The 13,461-nt window shown below is 45.6% G+C and overlaps 1 protein-coding gene across 2 annotated transcripts in view; it reads left to right on the top strand.

Moving 5' to 3' along the window:
• Positions 1-13,461, top strand: part of ASS1 (argininosuccinate synthase 1) — a 79,396-nt gene that overhangs the window by 20,855 nt on the left and 45,080 nt on the right. For both annotated transcript variants that reach the window (XM_079961403.1, XM_079961404.1), the window contains exons 7-8: positions 6,872-6,942; positions 7,446-7,476. In XM_079961403.1, coding sequence (XP_079817529.1) covers positions 6,872-6,942; positions 7,446-7,476 — 102 coding nt within the window. The remainder of the gene's footprint in view (positions 1-6,871; positions 6,943-7,445; positions 7,477-13,461) is intronic.

Genomic DNA, 13,461 nt, shown 5'->3' with positions numbered 1-13,461 from the left:
GGGGAAGGGGAAATGGTTGGTTAATGGATGCACAACCTGGGGTTTTTTTGTGTTTGTTTGTGTTCATTCACCACCAGGGTATTGTTGTTTGAATCTAAGGTGCTGGATGAGGATATTGGAGAGCTTTTAGAGAGCCTGTTCTGCCACAAGCAAACTGTTCCTTTATCTCCTGTCCAGCAGATTCAGCCAGGGTTTTGTAATGCTCAGAGAGCCAGACTAAAAGGCAGTCGAAAAATAACACATGCATAAGAATAACCTGTTGGATTAGGCCACTGGCCCATCTAGCCCTGCACTGTCTGTTGTCATCATGGGGAGCCAACCAAATGCCCTAATGGAAAGTTTTTCCTCCTGGATGTTAGAAGCTTTAAGACAGCCTTCAGTATACCTGAAGGAGCGTCTGCCCATCGTTCTGCCCGGACATTGAGGTCCAGCGCCGAGGGCCTTCTGGCGGTTCCCTCACTGCAAGAAGCCAAGTTACAGGGAACCAGGCAGAGGGCCTTCTTGGTGGTGGCACCCGCCCTGTGGAACGCCCTCCCACCAGATATCAAAGAGAAAAACAACTACCAGACTTTTTAGAAGACATCTGAAGGCAGCCCTCTTTAGGGAAGCTTTTAATGTTTAATAGGTTATTGTATTTTAATATTCTGTTGGAAGCCACCCAGAGTGGCTGGAGAAACCCAGCCAGATGGGTGGGGTATAAATAATAAATTATTATTATTATTAAGAATAAAGGACTCATCCACACAGTGCAAAGCTAAACTATGAAACTCACTCCTGCATGGAGGCAGTGGCTACCAATTCGAATAGCAACAGATGGCTACCAACTTGGATGTCTGTATGAAAGAATTAGCGTGAGTTCATGAAGGAGAGTGCTATCGATGGCTACTAGCCATGCTGGCTCTGCAGTGCTTGTGAAGGCCACTTGCTGGAAACTTCAGGAGGGACAATGCTCTTGTGCGCAGGTCCTGCTTGCAGTTTTCCCAGCAGGGCCACTGCAAGAAGAGGATGCTGGACTAGATGGGCTATTGGCTTAATTCAGCAGGCTCTTAGGTCCTTATCTTCTTATGTTCTTAGCGATGATACAAAGGGACCCATCACTTAGTGGTGGAGCCGGCAGGTTATATATGTTAAAAGTCACAGATCCAGTACCTAAGCAGCCCTACTGTACAAAACTTTCATATGGCCAGTCTATCACAGCGACTGATGTGGAACACCCTTAAGAGGCCTGCCGCATCTGTCCCTGTGGGTAGTAGCTGGGCAGTGGTCAGGGCTCTGAGCACAGTTCTTGAAAATGCTTGCAAGTCACTTGGAGACCTTGCTTGTGTACCAAATGACTTGTAAAGTCAGTAAATATTATTCCGTGTTATAAATAGTAACAAGAATCTGCTACTACCAAAGTTCAAGGTATCAATCTCCACCATCTCCAGGAAGGGTTGGAAAAGATTCTTGTACTGGTACTATTACTGTCCTATGGCTGGTATTACTTTCTACACCAGGTGTGGGCAAGTACCATGCTTGCTGGGGCTGATGGGAGTTGTAGTCCAGCAACATCTTGGGGTGGGGTAAAGGTTATCTACCCCTTCTCTATGGTACAGTCATACCTCTTGTTACGTTCGGTTCAGATTACGTCTTTTCAGGTTGCGTCCCGCGGCGACCCGGAAGTACTGGAAAGGGTTACTTCCGGCTTTTGCGCAGACGGACACAATGACGTCACGCGCATGTGCAGAAGTGGCGAATCGTGACCCACGCAGACGTGGGTTGCATTCTGCTCATGTTGCGAACGAGGCTCCGGAATGGATCCTGTTCGCAACCAGAGGTACCACTGTATATTTTATCTGCTTATTCACTCTGCAGTTGGATACCTCTTGAGATGACATAACCAAAGGTTTGGATAAAATTGGATGCCATTTCGAAACAAGATTGCAGACTGTACCTTTCAAAACTGCATTGATTTTAGCCAGATTTCAAAACTCCACAGATTTGGGGGTTCCTAAGAATTACCAAGCAATGCTGCGTTCAAGAGTGCTAATTATTATTAGCTTCTGGAGTCCAACGCCCAGTCTCCTGAATCCCTAACAGGTATTCCTGTGATTCGAGAAAAATAAAGATAAAATTTAGTCTAACTTCATTTAAAACACAGATGGAATTGGAGCGTTTTCAGAGTGCCACTAACAGAAAAGAAAATGACCAGGGTTTTGCTTCACTTTATTTATTTGAAACCTTTAAACCACTGCCTCTTTAAAAACCCATGGTTGCATAGAACACCTAATCCATGTTTCACAGGCTCGTCGGTGTGTGTGTGTGTGTGTGTGTTCGCGTAGCCTCCGGGGTGGGCTCCAGGACGGGGAATGGCGGGTGGGGTGGGGGAGAGAGAGATTTGTGGTCATAAAAAGAGAATTAGCTTCCCCAGCCTGCCCTCCGCTTCTTATAACAGCCCATTCAGTATAAACAAAGGGGAGCTTTAATTGACTAACGAGCTCTTCAAAGCTAATGGACCAGTGCGGTCGCTGGAGTGTGAAGTGGGTGGGTGGGGGGGTTGCTCCCTTTCACAGGACTCGGAGCGTGGACAACTATACGCTCGCGTAGTCGGCCTCACCCCGATGGATGGGTGAGAAAAGAACAGCAGGCCAGGAAGAGTGCCTTGTGAGCTGAAAGACGTGGGGGCAAGGAGCATTTTTTTCAGCCCTGAGGGGCCACATTCCCTTCTGAGTGACCACTTGAGGACAGTATGCCAGTGGTGGGCGGTGCCAAAGGGAAAAGTGGGTGGAGCAAAGAATATAATGGTTACATCTGCCTAATAATAATAATATTTTATTTGTCTCTGCCCATCTGCCTAGGTTACCTCAGCCACTCTGGGCGGCTTCCAACATATATAAAAACATACACACATTAAACATTAAAAAGCATCCCTATTCAGGGCTGCCTTCAGGTGTCTTCTAAAAGTTGTGTAGTTCTTTATCTCCTTGACATCTAATGGGAGAGGGCATTCCACAGGGCGGGAGCCACTACAGAGACAAACCCTGTGCCTGGTTCCCTGTAGCTTCACTTCTCGCAGTGGAGGGCACTGCCAGAAGGCCCTCGGTGCTGGTTAGTTTCTACAAACGTACCCTCTCTATCGTCCACCCAGGCAAGCAAGAGACACGATCAGATTTCAAGGACACATTTCAGCCAGGCCGAAACACTCAAGGAGGGTGTGGAAGCAGGGCTGGTGGTGGGTGAGGTATCCGGGGGGGGGGGGGAAGGCTCAGAAGGCCACATTTGGCCTCTGGGCCTGAGGTGCTCCAGCCCCTGACAACAGACATGCCAATGCAAATGATTTGGTTAATTAATTTTTCTGCCACCTTCATGGAAGCAACAGTAAGTCATGTCTCTCCTTGCCGAAACTTGGAAGAACTGGTCTTCAACAGTGAAGATTTGTGGGGGATTTTGTGAGCAAAGCCTTCTGGATCAGGCCAGTGGCCCATTCAGCTCAGCATCCTGTTCTCACAGTGGCCAGCCAGATGCCCATTATGGGAAGCCCACAAGCAAGACATGAATTCAACAGCATTCTCTCCACTTATGATTCCTAGCAATTGGTATTCAGAGTCACTGCCTCTGACAGTGGCAGTAGAACATAAGTAAAGTCTGGCTGCTATGGACTACATTGAATTGTAGTTCATAGAATCATCTAGTCCAATCCCCTGCAATGCAGGAATCTTTTGCCCCATGTAGGGCTTGAACCCACAACACTGAGATTAAGAATCTCATGCTCTACCAACCAAGAAACCCACAAGCAGGACCTGAGCACAAGAGCTCTCTCTCTCCTCCTGTGGTTTCCAGCAACTGGTATTCAGAAGCATTTCTGCGTCTAGCTGTGGAGGCAGATCATAGCCATCATGGCTAGTAGCCATCAGTAGTCCTCTCCACCATTAATTTGCCCAATCCTCTTTCAAAGCAATCTAGGTTGGTGGCCACTGGCACCTATGGGAATCAGTTCCACTCATCAACTCTGCTATATGAACGAGTCCTTTCTTTTATCTGTCCTGAGTCTCCGAACATTCAGCTTTATAGGGTGTCCACTAGTTCTATTGTTGTTAGCCGCCCTGAGCCCGGCTTCGGCTGGGGAGGGCGGGATATAAATAAAATTTATTATTATTATTATTATTATTATTATTATTATTATTATTATTATTATTATGAGAGAGGGAGAAAAACTTTTCTGTGTTCTTTTTCTCCAAACCATGCATCATTTGATAAACCTCTGTGACATCATCTCTTACTTATCTTTCCTCTAAACTAAAAAGCCCCCAGTGCTGCCACCTTTCTTCTTAGTGCAGCGCTATCCACTTGATCATTTTGGTTGCCCTTTCCTGAACCTTTTCGAACCCTACAATACCCCTTTTTGAGGTAGGATGGGCTATGGCCTGAGGTACATTCTTTGGCCATTGCTGTTGCTTTAAAGTGTTTTCTTGGATTTCAGTATTGAATGGTGACATGGTTCCTGTCACCCACCCTGGGACCTTGCAGCAAAGGGTTGGGTAATAAATCTCTTAATAACTAAATAATAAATTAACAGGCACGCACACACCCTCCTCAATGCAAAGAACCTAGACTTGGAAGCTGTCCCTAACAGATGGTCACCCAGGCTCTGATTCAAGACTTTGTAATGCAGGAAGGAACAAGCACCACGTCAGCACCCGCTGACTGGATTTGTCCAGGAATTGCATGCCCCTCTTTGTAACTTTGCAAAAAAACAAACAAACAGCAAACATCTCCTCTGACAAATAAAATAAATTATTGTCCCAATTGTCAAATCTTTCAAGTTAAGAAAACACTGGTGGAGCCTTGCCTTTCCCTGGCAGAGCCTAACACCCCCTCGATCAACACCCCGCTGCTGTGTCGTTTGTCAGGCTGAGAACCATGTCATTGCTACATCTCCCGCTAATTCCATGCCCGTCGTGTAAGTCACCCAGTTTTCACAGACCATTTCACCCACAGAAATGTCGCCGGCTAATTGACTGAGTGGGTGACCCCGTAACAGAGCTGAGGTTTATGACTGTCTATATGCTGTGTGTGTGTGTGTGTGTGTGTGTGTGTGAGAGAGAGAGAGAGAGAGAGAGAGAGAAAGGGGGAGATAGGATAAGGAGATTAATAGAGGAGGAAACGTGTAATGTCTTGAGGCCTTGTGAAAGGCAGGTAGGGACAGCGTGAAACTTTTTATAGGATAAGGATGGATGGTTCCATTTCTGGTCTGCTCTCTGCCTGGCATGTGTTCATGCATATGACCTTTCTATCCTGTTTCTGCATAAATCTACGTACTTTTAAACTTTTTTTTTTTAACTGCATAAAATTAATACTTGGCAAACTGCTGTGATTTATTTGTATAACTATTGCTTAATGCCAAAATAGGTTTCTGAGCACTTTAGAAAGTATATATAAAAAGCACACAACATTACTATAAAAGCTATATTTTGTTTGGACTTTTTTTTTGAAAGATGAATACTGGACTGCAAAAAATTGGAGAGGATATTAACTGAAGGATATTAACTGTGCTGTGATCTGTTCATTAGGTCCAGCATGTGATAATCAGGACAGTTTGCCTAAAAAATTGGATTGAATAAAATCCATACAAGCAGTGGCGGAGCTTCATGCTCCGGCACCGAGGGGCGGAGAGCAGGTGGGGGCAGGGCTGGTGCGCGTCAAGGGGCGTGGTGCACCACCTACAGGGGTGTGGCACCTAGTGCAGGTGGGGGGGCAGTCACAATGACACCCCACCGGGTTCACGCTGCCAGGGGCGGTGTGCTCCCCCCCTACTCCTCTTCCTCCGCCAGTGCATACAAGAGAATCTTCTCTAGACACCTCTGCCAGTGGGAAGGGCCACAGCTCAGTGCTAGAGTATCTACTGTACATGCAGAAGATCCCTTGGGCAGTCCCCAGCATCTTCTATTCATGAGGACTAGAGCCTTACAGTATTTTTAGATGAAGGACAATGATTCAGTGACATCATCTGCACTGCATGCAGAAAGTCCCAGATTTAATCCCCAGTGGCATCTCAAGGTAAGGGTAGGAAAGACCCCCTGCCTGAAACCTTGGACAGAGCTGCTGCCAGTTAGTGTTGACAGTACTGAGTTAGATATATGAAGGTCAGACTTCCCTGGGTTCATAGATGTGATTATGCATATGTTTCACTTGTAATTAAGAACGAGGGGCTTGGCCTTTATCAACTGACCCAATCAAATTATCCTCTGTTCATGTGTGGATTTGCTGAATTGCAAAGCTGAAAATGATTTTAAACAGGAAAATGCTAAAACACCAACACCCCATACTTTAAGCCACTAGTGTGCTGCAAGTTCGAATGTTGTACTTTAAGTGCATGATGTTAAGTATCCTTCTGGCACCTACTGAATACTTACAAAATTATTCCAGGAGGCTTTTTAACTGAACTCTGAGTTTGTAATTTTTAACTGATTTTAATTTGCATTGTGTATTGTGTTTCCTTGGACAACTGACAACTGTGATTGAGCAGTATATAAATGGTTGAAATACATAAATAAATAATAGGCAAGACTCAGCCTCACATGATCCCAGAGCTTCCCTCCTAAATTGCAGGAGGTTGGACAAGAAGACCCTTGGTGTCGCTCCTAAATCTAAAATTTACGATTCTGCTCCAGCTAACTTCCCAAAAAACATTGCTTATTTCGTGGCCCCTGGAATATTGCAAAAGGGGCGTATATCCTGTAACAAATGATGATCTGAAAAGCAAGAAGCAGGCAGAAGCAACAGGTTGCGCTGCTGTCTGTCTGCCATAGCAAAAGCTGTTTCTCCTGACGCTGCACTGCTGTGTTTCCCAGATTTAATGCCTTCTCCCCTTTTCATTTTATCTTGTCTGTAGGAGCATGGCATCCCTATTCCAGTGACGCCCACCAATCCATGGAGCATGGATGAAAACCTTATGCACATCAGGTGAGACGATAAGCCACCCAGAGATGGGCAGGGTACAAATACAGTGGTACCTCTGGTTACGTACTTAATTCATTCCGGAGGTCCGTTCTTAACCTGAAACTGTTCTTAACCTGAAGCACCACTTTAGCTAATGGGGCCTCCCGCTGCTGCCGCACCACCACCGCGCAATTTCTATTCTCATCCTGAAGCAAAGTTCTTAACCCAAGGTACTATTTCTGGTTTAGCGGAGTCTGTAACCTGAAGCATATGTAACCTGAAGCGTATGTAACCTGAAGCGTATGTAACCCGAGGTACCACTGTAATAAAGTTGTTGTTGTTGTTGTTGTTGTTGTTGTTGTTGTTGTTGTTGCTGCTGCTGCTTGAGAGCAAATGGCCACCCAGCCCAGTGTCCTGTTTCTGACAGAGGTCAGCCCTGTGCCACAAGCGGCTCAGGAGGACAAGAGACCTAGTTACTAATTAAACTTTTCTCCTTTTCTCCCTTTCTTGATCTCCATATTCAAAAGCTATGAGGCCGGGATCTTGGAAAACCCTAAGGTAAGCAGTGCCTACCAAGAAAAAACAAAGGGTACCTGGGAAAGGGTCATAGCTTGGCGGAACAGCACCTCCTTTGCTTGCAAAAGGCCCCAGGTCCAGTCCCCTATGGCATCTCCATGTAGGGATGGGAGAGACCCCTGCATGAAACCCCAGAGAGCTACTGTCAGTCAGGGAGCCAGTGTGGTGGTGTAGTGGTTAAGAACGTTGGACTCGTAATCTGGTGAACTGGGTTCACTTCCCCACTCCTCCACATGCAGCTGCTGGGTGACCTTGGGCTAGTCACACTTCTCTGAAGTCTCTCAGCCTCACTCACCTCACAGAGTGTTTGTTGTGGGGGAGGACGGGAAAGGAGATTGTTAGCTGCTTTGAGACTCCTTAAGGGGAGCAAAAGGTGGGATATCAAGTCTAAAACTCCTACTCCTCCTCCCCCCTTCTCCTCCTCCTCCTCCTCCCTCTCCTCTTAATTCCCGTTTCACTCATTGGCCTTGACAAGAAGCAAAATGATTTTTGTTTTTACCAGTTCTGCTAAAAATATGAACAATTCTTTCATTTATAGACATTATTATGCATACAATATTATATGCGTATGAACAGGTTTCCTAAAGCAGGGATAGCTGATGTGATGTTTTGGACTATATCTCCCACCAGTCACCATGCCCAGTGGTTAGGAATGGTGGTCCCAAACCAGTCTGAGATAATGTGGTGCAGTAGCTGGACTGGGACCTGGAAGACACCAGGGCTCAAATCCCCAATCAAACATGAAGCTCACTGGGCGTGACCTTGGGCCAGTTGCTGATTCTCTCAGCCCATTCTACCTCACAGGGTTGTTGTGGAAATTAAATGGGTGGTGGTGGAAGAGAACCACATAAGCTACCTTGAGTTCCTTGGAGGAAAAGGTGGGGTATAAATGAGATAAATAAAGTAATAAATAAAACTTCTGGTGCCTTGTTGGCTATTCCTGTACAAAAACAGATGCATACAACAAGATACACAACTGTATTAAAAAAATAATAACCATGTGTTAATAGGTAAAGCATGATGTTGCAGAACTACAGTACCACACAGGAGTAGCAATTTTTAATGCATATTATAGTTATAATATACTATTCCCCATGTATAATTCTGCATGAAAATACATGAATAGCTCAGGCATATGCTCAGTACAGGAGGTGGGCGGAGCTCAATGGGATCAGAACAGCCAGGTTCTGTGTACAATCCCGTAGTGGCCGTTGCCCATTGAGACTGGTAGTGTTATGTGGTAGGGCAGGAAACAGGAAGGCCAAACAATAGGAGGAGCCAGGCAGAGCCAATGAGAGGCAGAGCCAACTAACTCTCAGAGTGGTTTGACACTCAAGCCCTCTTCCCAGGGAACTCTAGGAACTGTAGCTCTTGGGAAGGCCTAACAACTCTCAGCACCTGTAACAAGCTGCGTTTCCCAGGATTCTTTGAGGGAAGCATCCCACAAGGCTTTGGACCTGTGCCTATTCCAGAGATCCCCCTTGCTTGAGCCCATGTGGATATTACTCCTTAAGCACTCCTATGGGGGGAGGGGGGCAGGCCCAGCAGGCACTGTCCACCCACTTCCAAGTGCTGTCCTCCTTGTCTGGCAGCTCTGCATGTCACTCCGGAGTTCCTGGGCATGGCCCTCGCTGCATCTTAATGGGGCTGGATGGCTTTGTTGCCTGCTGGTCCTAATCGCTTCCACTTTATGCTCTGCTGGACTTGCCACGCTCAGGGGAGCTACTTAAACTATCCATCAGCACTAATTAGACAATCAGGCACGGAGGGTTGGCCAGGGATGTGGGGGAGGTGATGATGGGTGAGAAAGTTTTCTGTGTGTGTTTGGGATAAAGGTTCTTGCGCCATTCCTGGTAACTGGGTGATGCCCTAGACTATGGCTTCTTGAAGCTTTCTGCCATAGAGGACTGCTAATGTGCTGCGAGATGTAAAATGAAAGGCTCCTGTAAGCACCAACTTACCCCCAAAGGGAGGGTGCTGTCATGTCTCTGCATGATTACTTTCCTCCCAAGGAAACATCACTTGAAAGAGGTTGGGAAGGCAGTTTAATTTGGTGTAAATCGTGCATAGTATTGTACTTCAAATGGTTGGGACCCACCCTGGAACCTTATGGTGAAGGGTGGGTAAATAATAATAAATACATCTACTACTACTATTACTACTACTAATTGTATCCAAGTAAGGTTTGCACCGAGTAGATCTATTGAAATTAATGCACGTAAGTTAGTCATGTTTATTAATTTTAATGGATCCACTCTAAATAGGATTAGCATTGAATACAACCCAACAACAACAACAATTAGTAAATTTATTTATCTATTTATAAAAAACATTTATAGACTACTATTTCATTTTTAAAAATCAAAGCAGCTTACAAAAAGAACACATAAAACCATACATTAAAACCATTAAAAACTTTAAAAACAGACATCAGTTAACCACTATGGGAATATGTATTCTTAATTGCCTGCATAGGCCTGAAAAGTTTTCAGCAGGTGTTTAAAAGTTAAAACAGAAGCCACCTGCCTAATAATAGTAAAATGTATACAACTAAGGTTTATCCCAAGTAGATCCATTGAAATTAATGAGTAGGACTTGATTGAATGCAGCTTACAACAACATCAACAACATATAGCATAATCTTATTGTGTGCCTGCTCTGAATCTCTGTGTTTTGATCATAGCAATGCAGAGAGGTGGAGCACAATAATTTGCCCCAAGAGAAGGCTGCCTGTCATATCCCTGCATGAGTCCCTGCTCTGGACTTGCTTGCTTCTTGCCAACCCCTGTTGAGGATAGGCATTTCTGCAGCATCTTGGTATTGGGTGTCATTTCATTCACACACACCCTCCTCCAGCAGAATAAGCCACTCACAGAGGAGGCTGCCTGTTGAATCTCTGCACCAGTCAGCACTCTAGGCTTGTCACCAATTAATTGAAAAGGCAGATGCAAGTAGGGGACTCAGGTAGTGGGGCTTGGGCTTAACTGAGTGTGGAGACATTGAAAACTGAGCCTTTGTGTGTGTGGGTGTAAAGTCAGAGGACCGCCTCTAAATTTTAATAAAGACAGACAGAATTCACTTCTCCCAGGCATTTGATGAAATCTGTAAAGTCTTTAAATTTGGTGGTAAGTCACCTCAGCACTGCCCCATGTTAGACAACCCACAAATAAATTAAAGATGGTGGAATTCCCTCTCTGCAGAGGTGCGCCGGCCACCCTCATTGTACAGATATGCTGAAAATGTACCTCTGTACTCTGGCCTTCAGCCACTGAGAAGTATATTTTAGGATCCATCCTATTCCTTTGCACAGCAAGTTGTTTTGACTGGGTTTGGATATTGGGTGGTATTCAGCTAGGTTTCCCCCATAGAAATTAACGAACACAACTAAGTTGGTCTCCTGCATTCATGTCCTCTTTGTTAGGGTTCCTACCTGTGAGAACCAAATGCTAGACTAGATAGGCCTTTGGCCTAATCCAGTAGCCAGGCTCTTTTGATGCTCTCCCTCCATTGTCAGAAGCAGGATGCCTCTGAATACCTGTTGCTGGGAATCACAGGTGGGGAGATTCACCAGCGCACTCATATCCTGCTTGTGGGATTCCCATTGGGATGTTTGATTGGCCCCGTGAGAACAGGATGCTGGACTAGCTGGGACGTTGACCTGACACAGCAGGCTTTTCTGACAGTCTTCAGTCCATTAATTTCAATAGGTGGACTATGAGTGAAGCTTACGTGAATCCATTGCATTTCCACCTCTCTCCAGTCCACACTTGAATCTTGTGCTTGAAGAGTGAGGGTAAGAAACCTAATTAATGAATGATCCCCTGTTTTTCCTCCTGTGAAATGGGCATTTTCTGGTGCCCATAACAAAACCTTAAGTTTCTAACTGTGTCCCTGCCCACCCCCACCCCGCTAAAAAAATAAAAAAAACGTTCCTAGGGTATATATACAGAAATGTCTATATTCAAAACACACACTCGCTCATGCAACAAGCCCATCTGTACAAAAACCTAATGAAACAAGGTTATGACCCGCTCTAAAGCAAGAGAGATTGGATTCTCCCTCCCCCTTCGCTCCATTTCCCCCTTCCTAACGATATCTTTTACATCAAAGAAAAAAAAATGCTGCATTTTCATGTATGGGTCTGTTATTTTAACAACACACACACATGTACTCAAAATGCGTAAACGCAGAAGCCCAAATTATACGGGCGGCAGATTCCAATTTTACTCTGGCTGTGCTTTTCAGGAAGGCTTGATCATACTTATTTGGAAAGCAAGGAAGAACCTGTGCTCAGATCATGAAAAACTTTAGTACTCCAGGTTGGTGGGGTGGGTGGGGGGTGAGGGAAGCAGAACGAAGGCAGGTGGGAGAGGGGGGGATCAGGAAAGGGAAAGGTAAAAGCAGTGCTTTTTTCTGGGGGGGACGCAGGGGTACACATACCCTTAAACATTTTGTGTATCTAAGTTGGGCCTCATTGAGAGGCGGTATTTCAATATGAGTAGGAAAATGAGAGTACCCCTAAACATTTTTTTTTTAAGAAAAAAAGCTCTGGATAAAAGGCAGAGAAGAATTGAGTGCCTAGAAAAGGCACACATCTGTATGTGAAATATTTAAAACTCTTTAACCAAATGTCTTGAAAGCAAAGTTGGGTCTATAGTTACAATTCCCTAAACAAGGGCCGTTAAATAAAACAACTAAATAGATTATTTTTAAAAAAATAATTAAATAAATACATCAACATGGCATTATGGGCTTCATTCCATCATTTGGGTACATGCTTTTGCAAATTCTATTCCCCCCTTAAAAAGAAGAAGAAGAAAAATGCCCCAGTTCAAACAACATAGAGGTTTGCTATAGTATATCAATGCCTCCTTATTTATCCCACACCATAGGAGGGCTGGTCTTGGGATGTCATCTTTAAAGGGATGAAGGGGCAATGGGGAAAGAATGAAGGTGGGGGGAGAGGGAGGGAGGGAGGGAGGGAGGAGGCTGGGTGATTGTGGGGAGGGTGTGTGTGCATGAAGAATCAGGGAGTGGGGCAAGAAGAGGAAAAAATTGGAAGTAAATGGTCCATGAACTAAAGTGTGATGTACAGCTATCGATGCTGCAAATGGTTTATTCATCCAGGGTTGATATTGTTGTGCCTGGGACTGAATGAACTCTTTTCAGGGTACCCATATGAAGTTAAAGCAAGTAAATTTCTATCTTCCGAGGTATTAGCTGCCTCATTGCTCCTCAATCGGGCCTCACAGAGGCAGAAAATAGCTCAACCATCTGTTTTCAAATCCCTCCGGCTGTCAGGTCTGGGGGGGGGTCATGTCTGTTGGGGGGGTGATGATGGCGAAAAGGGGTGGAGGAGGAGAAGACGAAGGGACAGGGTGTCAGCATATCAGCACCCTCTACTCTCCCCCCCCCAATCTAACTCCTGCTGCAACTCAAAATAGAGAGAGGTTTTCAGGGGGGAAAAGTAGCCTGAACACCCGCCGTTCATTTTGGTCCATGGAGATCTAGGGTGGCAGCACCCGCCAGCCCCAGCTGGCTTAGCCAACAGCCATGGGTGGTGGGAAGCATGGTCCAACAAGGGCTGGAAGGCTTACAGTTCCCGCATAGTCAGGACACCAGTACATTGGGGTGGAGAAGCTGGAGTTCTTCCATGATGGGGTGCTGTCGTGGTTGGAGGCAGTCATGCTTCTGAACACCAGTTGCTGGAAGCTACTGGAGGGAGGAGGGCTCTCGCGCTTGGGTCCCGCTTGTGGGCTTTCCCTTGGGGTATCTGGTTGGTCACTGTGGGGCTGCTGGGCTAAGTGGGTCACTGCCCAAGGGCTCTTCATATGTTCTTATTCTCTGATGTTGTTGGACTCTAGTATGACCTAGTGGTCAGAGATGCTGGGAACTGGAGTTTCCCCCCACAAAAAAATGGAGCTATACAATTAGGGATGGAGAAGAAATTGGTTTCTTTTCTTCTTT

The sequence above is a fragment of the Podarcis cretensis genome, assembly GCF_951804945.1.
Source record: "Podarcis cretensis genome assembly, chromosome: Z".
NCBI classification, from domain to species: Eukaryota; Metazoa; Chordata; class Lepidosauria; order Squamata; family Lacertidae; genus Podarcis; species Podarcis cretensis.
The sequence above is the reverse complement of the archived record's forward strand: the minus strand, read 5'-3'. Positions and strand labels throughout refer to the sequence as shown.